At 41.9% G+C, this 21116-nt stretch overlaps 1 protein-coding gene across 1 annotated transcript in view; it reads right to left on the bottom strand.

The window, feature by feature from the left end:
* Window positions 1–16866, bottom strand: part of LOC122545632 (scavenger receptor cysteine-rich type 1 protein M130-like) — a 78883-nt gene extending 62017 nt beyond the window's left edge. The window contains exons 1-3 of the mRNA XM_087975332.1: window positions 16734–16866; window positions 1631–1663; window positions 597–911 (exon numbers count right to left, since the gene is read on the bottom strand). Coding sequence (XP_087831458.1) covers window positions 597–911; window positions 1631–1663; window positions 16734–16866 — 481 coding nt within the window. The remainder of the gene's footprint in view (window positions 1–596; window positions 912–1630; window positions 1664–16733) is intronic.
* Between the last annotated feature and the right edge of the window lie 4250 nt (window positions 16867–21116).

The raw sequence follows: 21116 nt of genomic DNA, 5'->3' as shown, positions 1-21116 counted from the left end.
AAGCATTGGGAATTTTGTGGTAACAACCTCGGAGCTCTGTGATCTGAGAGTTTTTTTTAAAAAGCGCAGAATCAGAGCAATTTATAGCAACAGCGACTTAGATTATTTTCTGATAAACATTAATGTGATTAATTTTAGGTCTGGTACATCTGGAAATAAATTGTTCCTGCAGTCAGTTTGCTGCCCTGTCGATCTCATTCATGTTCACCCACAACCCCGACCCTCATCTAATCTGACAGAAAGCGACTTTCAACCTGGAGATAAATGGCACAAAGTGATTCTGCCAGCCAACTCAATGTCGAACCTCAGTATGCATTGGGTTGAAAATGTGATAATTCCTGCAGCGCAGTTCTCTCAATGTGGCTTCAAATGACATCATAATCGACATCTATCCTGCCCCTTCACCGGAGTGGAAACGGTAACAGGAATTCTTCAAATATTCACAAATTATATTGTAACACCGAATAAATTGGGGGTTTCGTTAGTATCATGTTAATAATATTTGGATAGTTGTCGTTGTATTATCATATCCCTTTCTGGTTCCAGACAGCACTGACTTGTGATAAACCTGCACAGAAATGGCAATAGATTTTTACCTGAACAGACGACACCAGCATCATTGTCGTGTGACAAGCTGTAGTGACCCCATTCCTCTGATTGACACTCCTTCAGAGCGCGCTCGGTCCCGCTGCACTCAACTTTCCAGGTCACAATGGGTCCGGATCCTCGTCCAAAGTGAGCCCCGCCCGGGGCAGAGACCGCGGTCCCACAGTCCAGCTCCCGACACACAACTGCAGCATCCGGCAGGTCCCATTTATAATCATGCACAGTTCCCCACTGCCCCTTGTAGTGAATCTCCACTCGGCCAGCGCAAGGACTGCCCCCATTCTCAAGTCTCAGCCTCACTGTCTCTGTAAATATAGAAGTGGTCACCAACGTGAACACTGCTTAATTGTAAAATATCGAATCATCGCCTGCATTCCCGGCTCACAACGCAACGGGAGTGAGGGCATGGCAAAAATGCAGGCTATCGCAATATAACTCAGGATACGTAATGTGGATGGAGAAGGGCGAATGGTCATTTGAAAAAAAATGATGCCGACTCACAGAGAGCGAGGGTCAGAGATCAATTTCTATGGAAACATATCCTCTAAAGTGGCCAACGTGAGTACATTTTTATTTCTCATTCATGGGATGTGGGCACACTGAATAGCGAGAAAAACACTCTGATCCGCCCTGCAAACATCTGAAAATGAAACAGCATTTCGGTCTCCCACGGCCAGAAATATTGTGGGATGTCCAGTCATGTGAGCATGATGTCACTGCTCAATTGTGAGTGAAATAATTTATATAAATTTCCGCCAGCAGCACTGCGTGTGTAGGTGCATCTTCACAGTATCTCCATGTGTTGTCTCTCTATCTGAGAACGGCAGTGTGCGGAGGAACTGAGTTTTCACACTCTGCTCCCCTGAAATAAGAAACCTTCAGGAATAATGCATCCCCATTAGTTAGGAACACACAGCTGTTCAACTTGCACATGAAGGCAAGGAGATCATCAGCACAAGTTTGTGTTTGAACGGAATCATCAGAATATAGGTTTTGCCTGTATATGAAAAAAAAGTGCAATTACCTTTACGATCGGCCTGAGTGTCGCCACGTCTGCCTGAAATAGGGGGATGAAAATTGAAGTGTTACAATTCAATTTAACACGTAGAAATAAATTGAACAAATGCAACAAATGCGGGCAATAATTATCGCTAGTTTGCCAAATAATCCTATTTTACACAGAGGATGGTGTTAGTAGGGAATTAGCTGCGAGTGGAAGTGATTGAGGTGGGAACATTAACAACGTGTAAAAGAGGTTCGGACAATCACATGGATAGGGACAGTTGAGAAGGATATGAGTCAAGTGCAGAGAAATAGGTTTTGTGTGGATTGGCATTTTGGTTGACATGGAACAGTTTGGGGCAAAGGGTCTATCTCCGTGCTATGACTATATATGATATCTGGAAATTTCACATCCTCATTTCATGCAATGCTGATAAAAGCAGGAAATATAATTACTGCAATTATCAATTATTGTCTGTTTTCTTCTAAAGTTAACCGAATTGTTTCCACACAGAGAGACACGCTGCCAATTCTCTGACTGGTCTACTCGTCACTGCATTTCCTCCTTCCTCAACATTGTGATGATCGCCAAAAAGAGCGATAATGCTCCCCAGTTACCAAAGCTTTCAGCATTTTAGAAACTTTAGTGTATCAGCAATACTGAAATAAACAATGACTAACAGTGCTTCGTCAGCAACAAACTTCCGAAAGTGTTTTTTTAAGTGCTTACCAACTTTAATATTCGACTTTATTATGTTCCCCTATCTACATGGCGACAGTATCACGAGATTCACTCAACAACAATATCCAGCAGGAATTTTCCATTTTCCCAATTCTGGAACATGACGTTTTACGATGGATTGAAAGAGGCAGTTCAATATGTCACTGTCCACAAACCATTCCGTGATCACAACAGAGGAAGAAGGTCATTCGGTCCAAGGGGCCTGTGCTACATCTTTGAACAAACTGCTTAACTTGTTCCACCCACGTTCAACTGCACTTGGGACAGGATGGTGATGAACACGCTATGTACTTCTTTTTTAAAGGAATATTCGAGTGTTTACTGAGTTGCCCTGTTATTGATGTTACTAACAATATATTGTCCTCCTCTCCCAAGCTGACAGAGGAATCGAAATATATTTTCAATTTAAATTTAATTACATTTTCTCCCAATGCGTGATATATTTTGATGATTTTTAGCTTCCTGAGAATACTATCCCATACAATTTTTCAAAAATTCGATAAGCCTTGAATTGCTTGTTTTGAATCTCAGAATAATTTCCTTAAAACTTTCAAGCAATCAGACAACACGGGTCATCTGTCCATTTGTTAATAGATGGTCGCTCACTGTGATGTATTCAATCCGTGCTGAACAACCTCTCTCATTACCTGCATTCACCGACTTGACTGATCGTTCACCTCTTTATCATTCGTATGCAATATCCTTACAATGTAATGCTAAATCCTAATTGTTTTTTAATGTAATTGGTTGCAGGAAATGAACAGGAAAAATTTAAAAGAATGTCTTGCAGGTTGGCCCGTTCATCAGACGTTTGATGTTCCTTTCTAACTGGAGAGTTTTGGAAAACAACAATTCCGGATCAGATCAGTGACACCATTGTGAACTCTCTCACTGATGGGAGAACTGATGCAAACTAAATCTACTGAAAGACTGTTCGTCGCGATTTCAGACAGATGGAACTATGGAATAAACTTGTCTGGTTTTGAACACGTATGTTGTCCTTTTGAACTACTTTTGAGAACATTTACTGTCTCACATGAAACACTACAGAGGACATAACTTTCAGCGTTGAATCAAGTGACAGTCGGTACAATTAGTGTCCTACACTTTTCACACCGATAAAAGAACATAAGAACTCGGAGCAAGAGTGGGCCATCTGGCCCATCAAGGCTGCGCCGCCATTTAATGAGATCCTTTCGTGGATTCAGTTATACTTTCCCGCCTATCCTCCACAGCCCATAATTCCAGTACTGTTCAATAATCTATGTATCCTTGTTTTAAATGCATCCAACAAGCCTCAACTCCTTCACTCGGCAGGGAATTCCACAGGCTCACAACAGAATTGGTGAAAAAGTTACTCTTCACCTCAGTCTGAAATCTCATTCTCCCTATTTTAAGGCGACGTTCCCAGGTTCTAGTTTGACCCGTCAGTGGAATAAACCTCCACGCTGCTATCATATCTACTCCCTTCATAATTGTATAAGTTTCTGTAGGAGTCACCACTCATTCTTCTAAATTCCAATGAGCGTAGTCCTCGTCTTCTCAAGCTCTCCTCACAGGCCAAACCTCTCTTCTCCAGAATCAATGCTGTGAACCTTTTCCGCTATCTCTCTACTGCCAGTATATTACTCCTCGAAAACTGAATAATGCCTACTTCAAACTGAATCGCTGTATTGACAAAGAAGTCAAGTTGATTTTCAGTCTGCTTCAGCCGGACATGAGGGACATGAACGTCACTTCTTAACTGTAGTGCTTATTTAGATTTCAATAAATAGTCATTATTTGACTGATATTTTGTAATTTAATTAAATGTCAATCAAGGCAGGGAATATAAAGAAACAAAATTATTGACAGCAGCAACAATGCAGAATACCTGTCCTTTTTGAACGCGAATTAAAACTGAACACATGTTAATTACTAAATTTAGAACTAAACAATGCATTCAACTCCCGTTTGATATGACTTTACTCATTCATTTTTTAAAAAAAGATCAATTAGACTTTACGATCTACCCGAGTAGTAGAATTATGTCGAGAATAAAGAATTCATGTCTTCGTAAAATTGAAAACAATGAGTTGGACATGGGTGCCTGCAAGGGATCCTTGTATTTCTTCTTGGCTAATATCGAATTTATAAAAGAACAATAATGGATTAAGAAGTCTGCTATCCATTACTTCTGCAGGAGGTGAATATTGAAGTGGTTTATGCAACTTACAATTTCATATTTCATGCACTTCCCTAGTTGTTCAACAAAGATCTACAAAACATAATGATGGAGCCGTTCACCATCTCGTGCTTTGTCATCTGATCCAAGAATGTTGTTACTTCTAGTTTAGCAAATATGAGATTAAGCAATCCAATTTGTCCCACTGTTTCACAAATTGAGAAGATTCAAAGCGCGAGATGAAACAAAATAGTGTACAAGTGATGCAGAACCAGAGTAAAATTACTTCTCTTTCAAATCTATTGTCTCATCTTAGGAGCCACTGAGACTGTTGATCTCGAAAGTACACAAAACTAAACTCAGAAATCTTTCTTTCAATGGTTTTGCATCGGTCCCCAATCAAGTCTCCTTCAAGTGCTTTTAATTAAATTATATGCAACAGCGTCAGGACATCTGCCTCTGCTCGTCAAACTCACAACATAAACCATTTCACAAATTAAGCCAAAGCAATTCAGACACCAGGCTGCTGGCAGAAAAGAAAAGTGCATATGGAAAATCTGAAACAAATATGAAGAATGCTGGGGAAACCCAACACATGCGGAGAGAGGAACAGTGTTAAAGTTGCGACTCTGTTGGGACTCCTTATTTTCTATCCTTCTGTTCTGAGTGATCATATCAGACTCGCAACATTAACTGTGTTTCACTCTTCATTAATGTTGACAGATCTCCTGTGTTTTAAAAAAAAATTCCAAGTTTCTTTAAGGTATGAAGCTGTTATGCATACTGCGCAAAGTTCATGTTAATAAATGTATAATCAACCTCCTTTCTTCATATATCAGCTAATAAAATAATGTTGAAAGTATTCACACATATAGAATGTGAAACTAAGTCTGAACGACTTGAACAGTGTTGATATGCATGTCTTTTTTATCTTCTGCCATATAGCTTAGGACAAAATAGACAGCAACTAAACTTTAAAGGAGATAATACCAGTTTAATATTCTGGATATAAAATGCAATCCACTCTCAGTGTCACTGTACCCATTATATGGGTGTAAATGGATTGACCAAATACAGCACGTCAACAAAATCTGGGCACACTAGTTACTCTAACCCAACATTTCGATCTCGAGAGATTGATTTAACCTCTGCGATCTGCTTTATGGAAATGATCCACAACATGCCGACGTAAGCACTTAATTCATTAATATACATGGAAATATATCGGAGAGCCAACGGGAGAAGAATGAGAAAGAAGGCTTCAATACTTTGGATAATTCATGATGCTGGATAAGTAGGAGTAAATTTTCCAGAGAATGAGAAGCCGAACTTACCACAAAGTAATACACCTCCGTGTACATGAACTCTCTTAACATACTACGCCATAGCATTTACAGAATCTTGTTTAACTTAGACACCCTACAGTGAGGAAACTGGCCAAATGGCCCAACAAGTCCATGCTAACCCTCCGAAGACTAACTCAACCAGACCCATTCCCCTCTGATTAATTCACCGAGCGCAGTGTGGGCAACGTGGCATGGTCTGCACATCATTGGACTGTGGGAGGAAACCGGAGCACCTGGATACACAGGGACAATGCATAAACAGGGACAATGTGTAAACTCCACATAGACATCGCCCGAGGCTGGAATCAACTCAGCCACCATGCCGCTCCATATAATGATCTGAACTGGGATGTCCATCCTTTCACTACAAGTCGAGAACAGGAGCCAGATTTACAGCATTATTCACTTTCTGACTCCTCAAGAGTAATAACTGTGAGCAATATACAAGCCAGCGCTATGAACAGACATTCGCTACTTACATTGCTGCAATAAACTGTAACACACTTTCAAAAGCTGGAAGGCACTTGGCACAAAGAAATCGGCTTCACTTAAAACCCTTGCATTAGCTGAAGAACTTAAAGCATTCACCACCAAGATTCAGCCACCAAAGTTGCGCCATCAATGTTAATTGCAAGAACTCAGCTAAACTCCTTCCCTCAACCGAACAAAACTGCAGCCACACTACCGAGCAAGGTGCACAGATAATTAAAAGCACCGGCACCTGCAAATTCCCATCCTGATTGGGATGGCGACATTGTTCCTTCACTGATACTTGGTCAAGATCTGCAATTCTCTCCTCGCATATGATGATGTACAGAGGGTCAATTAATGCAGTGGACCATGAGATCAGGTGACCGCCACCTGGAAGGATTTTCTGTAACATTGACCAAACCAGACATTCCCACAGTTTTGAACAAATAGAAAAAGTGTTGTGAAATAAATATCCTAATAATGATTTTCACCTCTCCCATTTGTCACTAAGAAGAAAGTTGGAAAAGGATTTATTTTGGATATTTCATTTTTGAAAGGCTTGCGTGATGAAAATTGTGATGTTAAACAATATTGAGGTAAACATGTTAATTCCACATCAAATAGTGGAAAAAATCTTGAATGCGTGAACGTGAATTTAGTAACATATGTAAAAATCACAACTCCAGATTACAGTCGAGCCAGTTTATTTGGAAGCACTAGCTTGTGGAGTGCCGCTCCTCTATCAGCACAACGACATGATGAAGGAGCAGCGCTCTGAAGGGTAGTGCTTCCAAATAAACCCCGTTGGACTCTAACATAATGTTGTGTGATTTTTAACTTTGTCCACCCCAAACCAAACTGGCTCCTCCACATTAAAGTAACGTCGGTCCACAAATAATATCACAAAACGGTCAGGCAGACCATAGGTATAATCTGAGAGTATAATCCATTTGTGCGTGAGTTTAATTAATGGTGACATAGTGCTGACTGATGTTTTGCTGACACCATATTCACTGTTAGCCCAGAGTCTGGTGCACCCAAATGTAACAGACAACCGTTACAGCTGGTCAGATTTTGTTGAGAAGATTGGGATTGCTTTCTTTTTGGCTTGCCTTCAGAGATAACACCGTTAGCAAAACAAAAAAATCAAAACAAGATAAGACGCCTGAACTACCTCCATATTTCTATTCAGATCATGTTGAAAAGTAAGTCTAGTACAACTGTCATCAGAGAATGGGTACAACTCTCACCAGAGAATAGGAGATATGTGTAAAGTGAGTTCAAGTTTTCGAAGAGCTAACTCTGCCAACAAAATGATATTAATGTAAGCCCTGCCTCAATTTGCAGCTCGCTTGCCTCGACACAGAAATTCAGCGCTGAAGGAGCAGTTGATGCACGTATCTTCGAGTCCTAGACACTCTGTGGGAAAAGAAGAGGGTGAACCCTGTCGGGTTGTTCCCTCAGCAGACTGTCCAAGTCATTTGGCAGAATGCTTCATCACCAGAACGTTCTAACAAGCACGAAGACGTCGCTTGGCTTGTGGTGAGAACGGCACAAACTGCGAGATCCCTCATGTACACCTGGCCAGTTTGCGACTACCCACACTGCTCTCTAAGTGGATGTAGGGTTTGGAAGGATGGCAGGGCACACGGGAAGTGACCGTAAAACATATCTTTCTGGAATTGCCCTTTGCAAACGATGTCTGGAGAAAGATGCAGTCAATTCTGTCGAGGCTTTTCACAAGAAGCTCTTTGACTCAGGACACTGCTCTCCGATCAGTTGCCCACGATACACACCGACACTGAAACAAACATCAACTGCGCCTGGAAGAGCATCAACTCGCTGAAAGATGTTCTTTGGTTTGCATGAAACTCTTTGGTATTCCAGAGCAAGCGTTTGACCCCGACAGAGAGTTGCACACTGGCACATTCCAAGGTGCAGGACTATGTGTTTAGGAATGCATTAAATGTTGAGGCAGCTGCCGCCAAGGCAGTGGAGAAAGACCACTGTCTGAGGTCTTACTGCTGAAGGTATATGGGGGTCCGTTCAGGTATCAGACCCCCCGATGTCTCGTGTATATATGAATACATGCCTTTAGTGTGTTGCTGGATAGAGTCAAATTCCAGTGTTGGTTTATCCTTCATACACGAATGTACAGAAATAAGAGAAAATTAGGATTGTAGATGCTGAAGATCAAAGTCTAAATGGGTGGTGGTGGAAAAGCACAACTGGCTGGGCATAATCCGAAGAGCTGGAGAGTAGACGTTTGAAGCATAAGATCTTTATCCTGATGAAGATTTTATGCTCGAAACTTTGAACCTCCTGTTCCTTGTATGCTGCCTTACCAGATCTGCTTTTCCAGCACCACAGTTTTTGACTACTGTACAGAAGTGACCTGTTTCAGTGACTAAGTATGCATGTAAAGGTATTTATATGAATAAAGTTTTTATTTGGAGACAGGAAAAAAGAAGACATCGTTCTGTAAAAATGTTTACAGTAATCCTACTGAATGTCTTCAACAACTTCCCCAGTCCAGGAAGAAGAGCTATTGATATTGCGCTGGCCAGTGGCAATCATTCAACTAAATTCACTGAATAACAAAACTGGTGAACAAAAGAAGGTCAAAGAACGGTGCATGTTGGAAATCAGAACCAAAGGAGAAATTGCTGGAAATACTTCGCAGATCTGGCAACATTTGCAGACAGAAAGCAGCGTGAATGTTTCGCTTTGGTTATTTGAAGATGACCAGTTGACTGTACCTTTTATTAGAGCGACAATTCTAACAGATTTCATTGAATAACTTGCCTGCCAAGTTTCCAAAATCGCAGAACTGTCTGAACAATAAAATATAACGAATTAGCGCACAGCGCCTTTGTTCCACTGAGGATGCGAACGGCTAACTGCGCCCTTTATCACAGCAATGTTTCTTCCACTTTCCTCGGAGGAACTTGCCTGTCACGTTTCCTAAATTGCAGAACTGTCTCAACAACAAAATGTACCGAATTGGCCCAGAGTTCCTTTGTTTCACTGACATTGTCAACGGTGCTATATAAATGCATCAGTATCGAGAAAGTTTTCGAATATAAAGAGAAGAAAAACTAACTAAAATCAGTGTAACATCAAGCTCCTAGAAATACATAAATATTCAGTTTCTATTTTACACTCTCCCAAATATTGACGAATAAATTAGGTAAATATTGTTCACCAGGTTTCCCGACTACACACACTGTTGAAGCAGCGATGGGCACTGTTTCCAAACACACCCGAATTGTCTGAGTAGGTTTTCAACTCTGTGATCTGTACGGAAACTACGAATAAGTGCAAGGATTGGGGGTGAATGGGGGTTGTGGTTGGGAAGCTCTGAAGCCTCAGAAACAGTTCCATAAAAAGTCAGAAAATAATGAAGACAAAATAGTTTTCATTCCCTATCATGCCAATATTTTATCTCGCATAGACTGATCATTATATTTTTGTCACATATATGTTACCAATCATTGACCTATAAATGGTTGCGAAAATGTATTCAAGAGACTATAACTCACAGTTCAATAGCTGCAGAAGAAGTAAGTTCACGAGGGTTACAAACATCGTCCCAGCTGGTGGTTCCAGATCAAATCGGAACTTTAGCTGAATGCTGTTTCACAGACACTGAGCAGCAATTAACATATCAAGTGACCCCTCGATTTCTGTAACAGTTGGTTCCTTCACCACGACTTTTCCAGGGGCCCGTCTTTCTTTCCATCAACCAATAGATTTTAATGTGTGCCGACTATGAAGTAAACTCTGTCTTCTCCACCAATGAGAAATGATGTGACCATTAATGGGTACAATGAAACCGGGTTCCAAACACTAGTTCATCTTAACAGATCATTGACGTTTCAGATTTTGACGAGGAAGCGAGTCCCCACGCCGGAATCCATATCACAGAAACACACAACCACAGGAGGTTATTGGTCTCAGATTCATTGAAAATACTGTGCAACTCAGCAGCTCCACGAGCAGCTGGAGAAAGAGCTCAATTTCCATTTCCTCACTTTACACTCTTCAGGACTAAAAATGCAGACTAACAACTTCAGAGCTGAACCTCTACCCTTCCTTTACATTACAAGTAACCCCTTTCCTCCCTTATATATTCCTGTCCTGTCGACATTGGTCTCAGCACAGCAGACCCACATTAATCTCATTCCCCCAATCCTTAGCACCTATTCTGAGTCATAATTCTGTCTATTACTATAACTATCAGTCCGTTGTTTATCCTCTGAGCACACAGACCACCCGTTTCAGTCTCTTCTCCTCCCCCGTCTGTGCACACTATTAAAAACTGTCATTATCCAGAATAATCACATTTGATTCAAAATATTAACTCGCTTTGTGTGTCCACAGATGCTGCTCACCTTGTTGTTTTCTTCAAATGTCGGTCTTGTTTGTTTATAAAATCAGCTTTCCGTTATTCTAAAAGTTTTAACCATTGAATTAACTTTTAGAAAAACTTGAAAAAATCCCCAAAAGTCTTATCTTATTTTTACTACAATTCGTAATTTCTATGTCTCTTCTGCAAACTTGTTCCCTCGTCTCCATCACTATACTTTCCAATATTTTACTCATCAGGATCATTCGATAGAATTTGTCCAACCCAGTTACGGGAGGAAATAATTGTTTTCTTTTGCTCTTCCTCTGCAAAATCTGCTCAAATTTCAAATCATGTTGATTTCCCTCCTTGGATGGTCAGCTCTTATGGGACGGATAAAGTGCTATACAACAATGTTTCGCAATTATTCAAATTTGCCAAATATCAAATTTCCTCTTGATATGCCTCATCTTTCAAACTTGCAGGGCGTGACATCATGGCAACTGTGACTGTACATGTAGAGCAGAGAACGTAGAATATCGAACATTACAGCGCAATACAGGCCCTTTTGGACCTCAATGTTGCGCCAACTTGTGGAATCAATCCGAAGCCGACCGATGGAATTAATCTATCCTACAGGAGTCCATTTTCATCCATAAGTCTGTCTAATGACCATTAAAATGCCCTTAAAGTTGGCGGGTCTGCTACAGTTACAGGCAGTGCATTCCACGCCACTACGACTCTCTGAGTAGACTAAGTTATACAAAAATGGAACAAGTTTGTCACTTCATCAGAGAAAGTGAGGACTGTAGATTATGGAGATCAGAGTCGAACAGTGTGGCGCTGGAATAGCACAGGAGGTCAGACAGCATCCGAGGAGCTGGAGAATCGACGTTTCAGACTGAAGGCTTTCATTGGGAATTTGTGGAGACTGGTAAACTGCAGTTTTTGTCACTAACTGAGATGGCAATAGATTTAATACATGTTTTGGTTTGTCACAATGCAAAAGTTCCCAGATTCTGAAAAAGAAACAAGTCTGGAAGAATAGGGGTGGAAAATATGAACTGTCTGTTCTAAATTCGAGGAAGGGAGAAACAGGGATGTACAGGCTGACGGATTAATTGGAATATTCTGAACATGGTAGTATCCACCATAAACAATGTGATAACAAGCATCAATTTGGGCAGACAAAATTGAAACTATTTATGGAAGAGAAGTCGTGGTTTGAGAACTCCACAATATTTTGATGAGATAACTGTTATATTGAATATGGGAGAATCTGTCCATGTGGTATCGACGGATCTTTGAACACCTGATAAAATCTAGCGCAAGAGGTTGGTGTACAGAACTGAAGCCTGCGCTATCATATGTGACATACAGGCCAGGACAGAGAATTGTCTCGCTGAGAGAAAAAGTTGTGCATTTTCAGTGGAAGGAGTTGATAAATGGAGTGTATGGGAAATCGAAGGTGGGACATTAGCTATTTACAACGCACTTCAACGATTTTGGATGAGGGGATCAAATGTGACTTTGAGAGGTTTGCTGATCAGAACCATACTAACAGGCTTCAAGGCCTTCTGGACAAGTTGAGTCAAAGAGCAAATGCGTGAAAGATGCCGTCTAACTCGGATCAGTGTGAGTTTAATGACGTTGGACAGAAAACAGGAGAGAATAGGAAACCAGAGAATAAAATAAATATTTAAAGGTATGTTCGTGATCTCATTGAAACGCAAATAATTCTAACGGCCTTGACATGCAGGATGCAGGTTTGATGTTCGTCTGGCTTATGGTATCGAGAAAAATGGGTCATGGTCTTGGGATACAGGTTTGCCATATCATTAGGGTTGCACAGAGATTTTGTCACTCAGGGAATTGTGAGTGGAATTCTCGAAAAGATTGGGATGTCATTGGGTACATTCAAGAAAAAAAGCATCAGTTACCTACCAGCGTGAAAACTGTGGGAGTGAAATGTAAAAGGTGAAGTTAGAATATAGAACGTGCAACAATACAGCGCAGAACAGGCCCTTCGGTCCTCGGTGTTGCGTCAACCGGTGAACTATTCTCAGTTCGTCCCCCTACACGATCCCAAAATCATCCATGCGCTCCTCTAAAGATTGTTTAAATCTCCGTAATGCTGCTGAGTTGACGACATTAGCAGGTAGGGCATTCCACGCCCTTACCACTCTCTGTGTAAAGAACCTGCCACTGGCATCTGTCTTAAATCTATCACCCCTCAATTAGTAGTTGACTCTTTCATTGCACTTTGTGACATGTGGAGCAGCAAGAGGGATAATTCAGATCTTCTAGTGTAAATAATTGTGGAATGGTATGCAGATCATGACCTGAACCTCAGACCATTTCCCTGTAACCAACTTCACAGTTCTGTTTAAAATTCTATCACTGGAAACGGGCAGCGCTGTCTCTGCCAGCATTTATTACCCATTGCGTTTTCCCCTTGAGAAATTCGTCATGAACTGGGTTCTTAAAACTTGGAACACGAAATGCTGAAGTTAGACTGACAATGGCATGAGGGAGATATTTTCCAGGATTTTGACCCAACGACAAGGAAGAAATGTCGACATACTTCCAAGTCAGGATAATGAATGGCATAGACGGGAACTTGTTCTGTTCCACATATCGGCCGGCCTTATTCTCTGGGTAGAATTTCTCGTGAGTTTGTAAACTGCTGTCTGAGGAGCCTTGGTGAATTTATTCAATGTCTTTTGAAAATAGTGCACATTGCTGTTACTAAGTGATGGTAGTGGATGTTTGTGGATGTGGTCACAGTCACTTGGCTGCTTTGTTCTGGATGCTGTCAAGGTTATTGAGTTTTGTTGGAGCTGCACCAAGTCCGGCATTTGTGGAGTTTCCATCACTATGTCTCTCGGTCCACAGACGCAGCGAGACACGCTGAGATTTGCAGCATTTTCGGTATTTCATTAACATCTAAGTTGCCCTGGTGGAACTCAGACTGGGAATCAGTGCGCAGTCTATTGCCATGTGGTACCTGTTTGACAGCATCGTTGATGACCCCTTCAAACACAAGACTGCTGACTGAGAGTAAACGGGTTTAGACAATATTTGGCCTGGTTGGATTTGTCCTGAGGTTAACACAGGAACATATGTGGCCTATTTCCCGCACTACCTTTGGACATGGAAAGTGCAGAGACATTGATATAAAGGTCATCATGTCAAATTATCCTTTTGCAGGTCACCACTCCTTACGGAAGTGTAGATCACAAAATACGTGAAACAAAATTGGATGATCACAGAGTACAAAATGAAGTTGTGGAAGTGTGTGTATTATTTCCTCTCCCTGATAGTCTGTGATCAATGTTGTTACAACAGTATCAGTGCTCCAACTCAGTTGTTTGTAATATACATAAGTGTTTTGAAAGAAACTGTAGGTGCTCAGATCAGTGACGTCCTGACCGTCACACTTATCATCAATACCGATTTAGAATCCACATCAGTCCTTTACTACTATAAGGTCTGTCTCTGTCTTATGCTCTGCTTACTCTCCACATCTCCTTCCCTTGAGCATCTAGATGAACTGCACATAAATCAGCATTATCCAGCCCTCTTCAGTGGACTCGAAACCTTAAAATCATATTTGTCCCAAGTTTCTGCAGTTCTTCTGTGTTCTTAATTCAGATTGCCAACACCATCAGAACTTTGATCGTGTTACCATGGTTTGGAAACTGGGTACAGTTTAGCGTTATTGACTACATTCATTCACGTTATCAACAATTTCCATTTTATCCTGTGCTGTTTTGAACTATTCATCTACAAAACAGCGCCTGAGCCATGTCTCACAGATGTACTGCAGAATTTCACATCATGTATGGGTTGTGTTGCGATACAGGGCAAATTGCCAATCATCTGAAGAAATCTGATCTTTCAGACAGAGAAGAAATGCATGAACACGCATTTTGATATCATAAATGCCGGACATTACCAACGAATTGATTGCATCGAAGAGCCATAGCATGTTGTTAGAAAACATGCAGAAGCATATTTTACAGCAGATAATAATTTGGAATTTGGCAAGATTCATGGAGGGTTCAGTGGATGAAAAGGCAGCTTCTCAGTCTGCAGAACATCAGAACCGTCACTGCGCGTCTTGCCCTGTCTGTTCAAACAACAGGAAACACGTGGTACCGTGGTAAATTCTGTGCTCTAATGTTGTCGCCTGTTTCTCCTTTAAATTTTTTTTTAAAAAGCTGATGGAAAAGGCAGTAAATTCGGAATTGGAATGGAGACTCTAGAGAATCTCATTGCGTATTTCATCACTGAACCGCACATCTCTGCTCCAGGCTCATGGCAACTGGGAATGTGTAAATATGTTAACACCTTAAATCCCGCACAAAATTTCAGTCATCTCGATCCTGGTAAACAAACGTCTAAAAGAACGATTCAGCGTGACAGAGAAAATGAATTTGCAGTCCATTCATTCGAACAAACATGCAGGAGGATCAAAGACTGACTCTGTACTTTAGGAGAGAGTCTGTATGTCATAGAATCACTGAATCACAATGGCATTGCAGCGTGGAATGAGGCTGTTTGGTCAATTGTGATCAAACACTCACAATTACCTAGTGCTTGTATCCTGCCTTCATCACATAACCTTAAATATATTTGTTTACATATTCTTCTAAAGCTCTCTGGAGCGACAAGTTTCAATCTGCATTCTCCAGATTTCCAGGCAGTGCCTTCCATATCCTGATGTCCATCTTTGCTCCTTTCACAAATCGCTAAACTATTGCTGTCGCCCCCTTGTCCCATTTGCTATCGGCAATGTTTTGTTTTCGATCTACTCTGTCCAACCCCCTCAGGCAGACAGGAAGGGATATGAAGCATGTGCAAGACTTAGAAATCACTACCACAGACAGACGCAGAAGAGGGAAAATTGCATTAAGTCAGGGCAGGAATGAAGCAATGGGAATTAGACAGAAAAAGACATTGAGCACTGATGTCACAGAATTATATGATCACAACATAGAACATAGAACTGACCACCAAAGAAACTGGCCTTTCTGCACAACATGTTTGTGCCCACCACGATGCAGTTCTAAACTGATCCCATCTGCATGCATGGGGTCTGCTTTTCTCTATCCTCTGCGTGTTCATGCAACTGTCTAGATACCATCATTGCGACCATAACTGCTCATGCCACCTCCCATGGTAATGCATTTCAGGTACATACTAACTTCGGGGTAAAAAACTTAGCTCGAACATTTCCTTCAAACTTTCTGTCTCTCAACTTAAACTTGTGCCCGCTAGTATTGTACATTTCCACCCTAAGGAGACTCTGACTATCCTCTTTCTTGTTCCTCTCATACTTCTAGGTGCTTCAGTCGTCTCCCCCTCAGTTTCTGGCGTTCGAATGGAATAATCCAAGCTTATCCAACATCTCCTTAAGGCTAATACATTCCAATCCACCCAACATTCTGCTAAACATCTTCTGCTTTCTCCCCAATACCTCCACCTTCTTCAAGCAGTGCAGCAACCAGAACTATGCTCAGGCCTCCAAATTTTGCTTGATCATTGTCTTCTACATTTACAGCGTGACTTGCCAACATTTATATGTACTGTCCCGATCAGAGAAGGCAAACATGCTGTATGCCTTCTTTGCCAACTTATCCACTTGTGTTGCAAATTTCAGGGAGCGATGGACGTGAAGCCTCTATCGCTCAATGTTATTAAGAGTCCGGCCATTAGCAGTGTAGTTTCCCCTTGCATTTAATCTCCCAAAATGCATCACTGTCTCTTGCCAGGTTAAACACGATCTGTTATTTCTCCAACCAAATATCTAACTGATCTATGGCTTGCTGTGACTTTTGACATCCTTCCTCACTGTGCATAACCAGCCAATTTTTGTGTCCAATGCAAACTTATTAATAACACCACCTACACTTTCATCCAAATTTTATATATGTGGTTACTGACCTGCAGTTAGGGAAAAACACGGTTCTACAGTCATCCTGTATCTTCAAGAGTCAATTCAATTTTACACCAGACGTTCCATATCACTATGGATTCCATATTGCTTACTTTTCTGTACCAATCTACGATGAGGGATTTTATCAAATATTTTATGAAAATCCATGATCTTCACTGACGTGTTTTCCTCTTGCATTTGAGCGCCCACGTCCATCAAATTGCAGTAATTTGGATCAGACTCCATCTGCTATGTCTCTGCCCAACTTTCCAAATGCTCGATATCCTACTGTATGCTTTGACAGACTTCCTCACTGCCCACTTCTCCACCAATGTTCGTGTTTTCTGGAAGCTCACTAATCAGATCAGTTACATGACTCGGAACGGTTGAAAGGGACAAGGGCCAACTGCAGGCAAATTTTTGGGGAACTTGATCGGCTTTGATGAGTGGAGCAAAGAGTCTGTTCCCATGATGTACGACTCTATGATTCCATGCTGATCCTGAATTCTGATCAATTGGCCTTTAAATGACTCCGACCTGACAAAAATAGATTTCCCCTAAAAAGAAATCCCCTAAATCTAATTTCTCCAGTTCCTGCATTATGATGTTATCGTTTGCATTCTCCTGTTCTCAGGGTTTAACCAAAGGACCAGGATGATCCGTATTCTAATTGCCTTAAACATCCAGAACATTGGTCGCTGTTCCCAAAATGGTCATTCACTGAAACCTTCATCGCAAACAAAGGCAGAAATTGTTGTAAAACACTCAGCAAGTCTGGTAACATCTGTGAAGAGCAAGCATAGTTCACGTTTCGGATTCACTGACCCTTCTTCAGAATTGGCATTAGCTCTGAAGCTATTGATATATGTGCTGGAGAAGATATGGAGGAGGACAAATGAGAAAAAAAACAGAGAGAGGTGGAAAACAGTGAGAGATGGAAACAGTTGGGTCGACAAAGACTGGTAAAAGGTTCATTAGAAATGTTCTCCACACCACCGTGTTCTCTGGAAAGTATCTCTCACAGGCTTGCTATAGTACCAAAGTGAAGTTCAGTGCAAGCTGGAAGAACAAAACCTCATTTTTCCCTTGGGAACTTAGCACCCTTCTGGTCTTAAAATCAAGTTCAATAATTTCCGTACCTGGGCACCTTTCCACATATCCTTAATCAAGCTCACAAACAATGGGTTTCGTCATCACATGGGCTGCAACTGGCCATGCTCACATAAAGGTGGTAAAAACAATGACTGCAGATGCTGGAAACCAGATTCTGGATCAGTGGTGCTGGAAGAGCACAGCAATTCAGGCAGCATCCGACGAGCAGCAAAATCGACGTTTCGGGCAAAAGCCCTTCATCAGGAACGAAGGGCTTTTGCCCGAAACGTCGATTTTGCTGCTCGTCGGATGCTGCCTGAACTGCTGTGCTCTTCCAGCACCACTGATCCATGTTCACATAAACACAGACAATTGCACTCACTTTCACACGCACTCACTGACCCACTCATTCAACTGCTCATGACAAAAACAATTACATTCTCATTCTCACACTCACTGATACACTCACACTCATTAACATTTACACAGAAAATCAGACAATTACGCACTCACTCGCTAGAACGCGCAAGGAAACAAATACACTCACACTCACTCACCAACCCAATCACACTGACAGGGATAATTCCATTTACACACACGCTAACTGACACAGACATACAAACTCTCGCAACTTCACTCACACTCTTGGTTACACTCACTCACTAACACTTACTCATACACATAAACATGGATATTTACAATCACACTACTATTTTGGTTTAGAAACATGCATCATACGATTATACACATGCATTGGGCAAACCAACGAGTTCATTGTATAAATTAATGAGTTTACCAAACAGATGACCATCTTCCCTGAGAATACAACCGAAAAACATTGGAGTATTTGTTTGTGAGGGTGTCGATATGTCCATGCCTCTATGTCACTGTCTGCATATGTGTGTATGTGCATACGTATGTAAGTTAGCTCAAAGACATATTAAAAATGACTCCCAGACTACTCAGAACCCTTGGCATCATGGTGGACCACAGACCTGCCAACACACTTAAATAGCGACTAATGAACCTAAAGGGTCCATTCGATGCTACCAGCAAATCTAACGTCGTTTACAAGATGCCATGCAAGAACTGTAAAAAAAAACACTAAATCCGACAAACAAGCAGGAAACTTTCCATCAGGATACATGAACACCAACTGGCCACCAAAAGGCACGACCCACTACGATCAGTTTCCATATATACAGGCAAAGAAGGACACCAAATGACTGGGAAAACACACACCTCCTAGGACAGATGAAAGAAAGACACGTACAAGAACTCCTACAGGCATGGCATTCTAACCAGAACTCCATCAAAAAACACATCCATTTATTACCCATCTACCTTCCCTTGAAAAAACGGAAATGACATTACCCACTTTAAGAAACCAAGACCTTGAAATAGAGATGCGGGACATACCACTAGTACTTAACCAGAAACTCTTACTGATGATGTTACCATGTTTCCAGCTTAGCGAACTAATTTACCTACTTATCATCAACCTGAGTTGCAAAGCTTCTCAAAAATGTGTGTATGTGGGTTTGTTTCTGTTTGTGAGAAGGTGCTGGGGTCGAGCTGCCTTCTTGAACTGCTGCAGTCCATGTGCTGTAGGGTAGACCCACAATGTCCCTCGGGAGGGATTTCCAGGATTCTGACATTCACACCGAAGGAACAGCTGATATATTTCTGAGTCAGGATGGTGAGGGGCTTGGAGGGGAATTTGCAGAGGCTGGCGTTCCCATGGATCTGCTGCCCCTGGTCTTTCTAGGTCCCCTCCAAGTCGCACACCTTACCTTCTCATGGGCATAACTAGGGACGGGATGATAAATGTCGAGAGTGTGGTGCTGGAAAAGCACAGCAGGTCAGGCAGCATGCCGGGCCCAGCCAAAGACACGTCCCTGGACTGTAGGTGTCTGATGGATAACCTTGTGAAGGTTTATAAAATCATGATTAGCATAGATAACGTGAATAGCCAAGGCTGTTTTTTTCACCAGGGTAGGGGAGTCCAGACCCAAAGGGCAGAAGCTCAGGTTGAGAGTGGAAAGATTTACAAGGGAACTGAGTGGCAGTTTTTTCATGTGATTCGTGTATGGATTGAAGTGCCAGAGGAAGCAGTGGAGGCTGGTACAACTACAGCATTTAAAAGGCATCTGAGTGGGTGCATGGGTCAGAAAGGCTTCGAGGCAAATGGAACTAGTTCAGACTGGGAATCCTGGTCGACATGGACGAGTTGGGCCAATGGATCTGTTACCATGCTGTATGACTCTATGACACAATCATCATCCATCCATCCATCCATCAGTTCTAGGGCAGCCCGTTCAACTCCCGTGCTGTGTTCCCCTATCCATATTTTCTAAACACTAGCATCCCTTTCCCAGAGCTAGCCCTGAGCCCCACTCTATGTGCAATATAACAGCATAAGATACAGAAACGTACAGATCTACACCACAGAAGAGAAAGAGCATTTGACCCATTCAGTGACCAATCTCATCCTCTTCAACTCCCACTTCCCTGCCTATTCCCCTCGATTCTACTTCCTGATTTTAAAAAAAAGTGTTTCTCTCGCCCACAAACCTTTTCGAGTTGCGGCAATGACTCAGTGATATTGGAATTGAATGATGCAGAAAGTGCCAGCTAATGTTCTGGAGTAGCTGGGTTCGAAATCCAGGCAGGGTAGGTGGTGGACTTTTGATTTCAGTACAAACCTGAAGGTGAGAGTTTGACAGGAACCATGGTACGTTCAATGCACAGCCTCACAGCGCCATGGACCCGGGTTTGAATCCCGCCTCTGAGCGACTGTCTGTGTGGAGGTTGCACAATCTCCCCCTGTCTGCGTGGGTTTCCTCTGGATGCTCTACTTTCCTCCCACTGTCTGAAGACGCGCAGGTCAGGTGAAATGACCATGCTAAATTGTCTACTTTGTTCAATGATGTGTAGATTAGGTGCAAGGGCAAATATTGAGTATGGGAATGGGACTGGGTGGGTAACTCTTTGGAGGGTCTTGAGGGATTGTTGGGCTGAAGGTCCTGTTTCCACACTGTCGGGATTGTAATTCTAAATTGCCCACAGTGTTAAGTACATTAGTCAGAAAGAAATGGGTCTTGGTGGGTTACTCTTTGAAGGGTTGGTGTGGAGTTGTTGGGCCAAATGGCCTGTTTCCACGCTGTATGGAATCTACTCACTGCTGGCAGTGAATAATCAACTCATGTAACATTGAGGAAGTGTTTCAATGTGCAATTTGAAGGCTATGAGTGGCCATCGAATCGATACAGTAGAGTGGCTTTTCATTAACCCAGACAGTGGGCTGAAGATGCTTTCCCTGATGCAGACACGGCTGTGAGACTATGGCGCCACACTGAGTTGGTTGCTCACCCCAATAATCTAATTATCTATCTGCAGATGCG

Source organism: Chiloscyllium plagiosum, unplaced genomic scaffold, assembly GCF_037043375.1.
Source record: "Chiloscyllium plagiosum isolate Xiang-an unplaced genomic scaffold, Cpla_swu_hap1 HiC_scaffold_27, whole genome shotgun sequence".
Lineage (NCBI taxonomy): Eukaryota > Metazoa > Chordata > Chondrichthyes > Orectolobiformes > Hemiscylliidae > Chiloscyllium > Chiloscyllium plagiosum.
The sequence above is the reverse complement of the archived record's forward strand: the minus strand, read 5'-3'. Positions and strand labels throughout refer to the sequence as shown.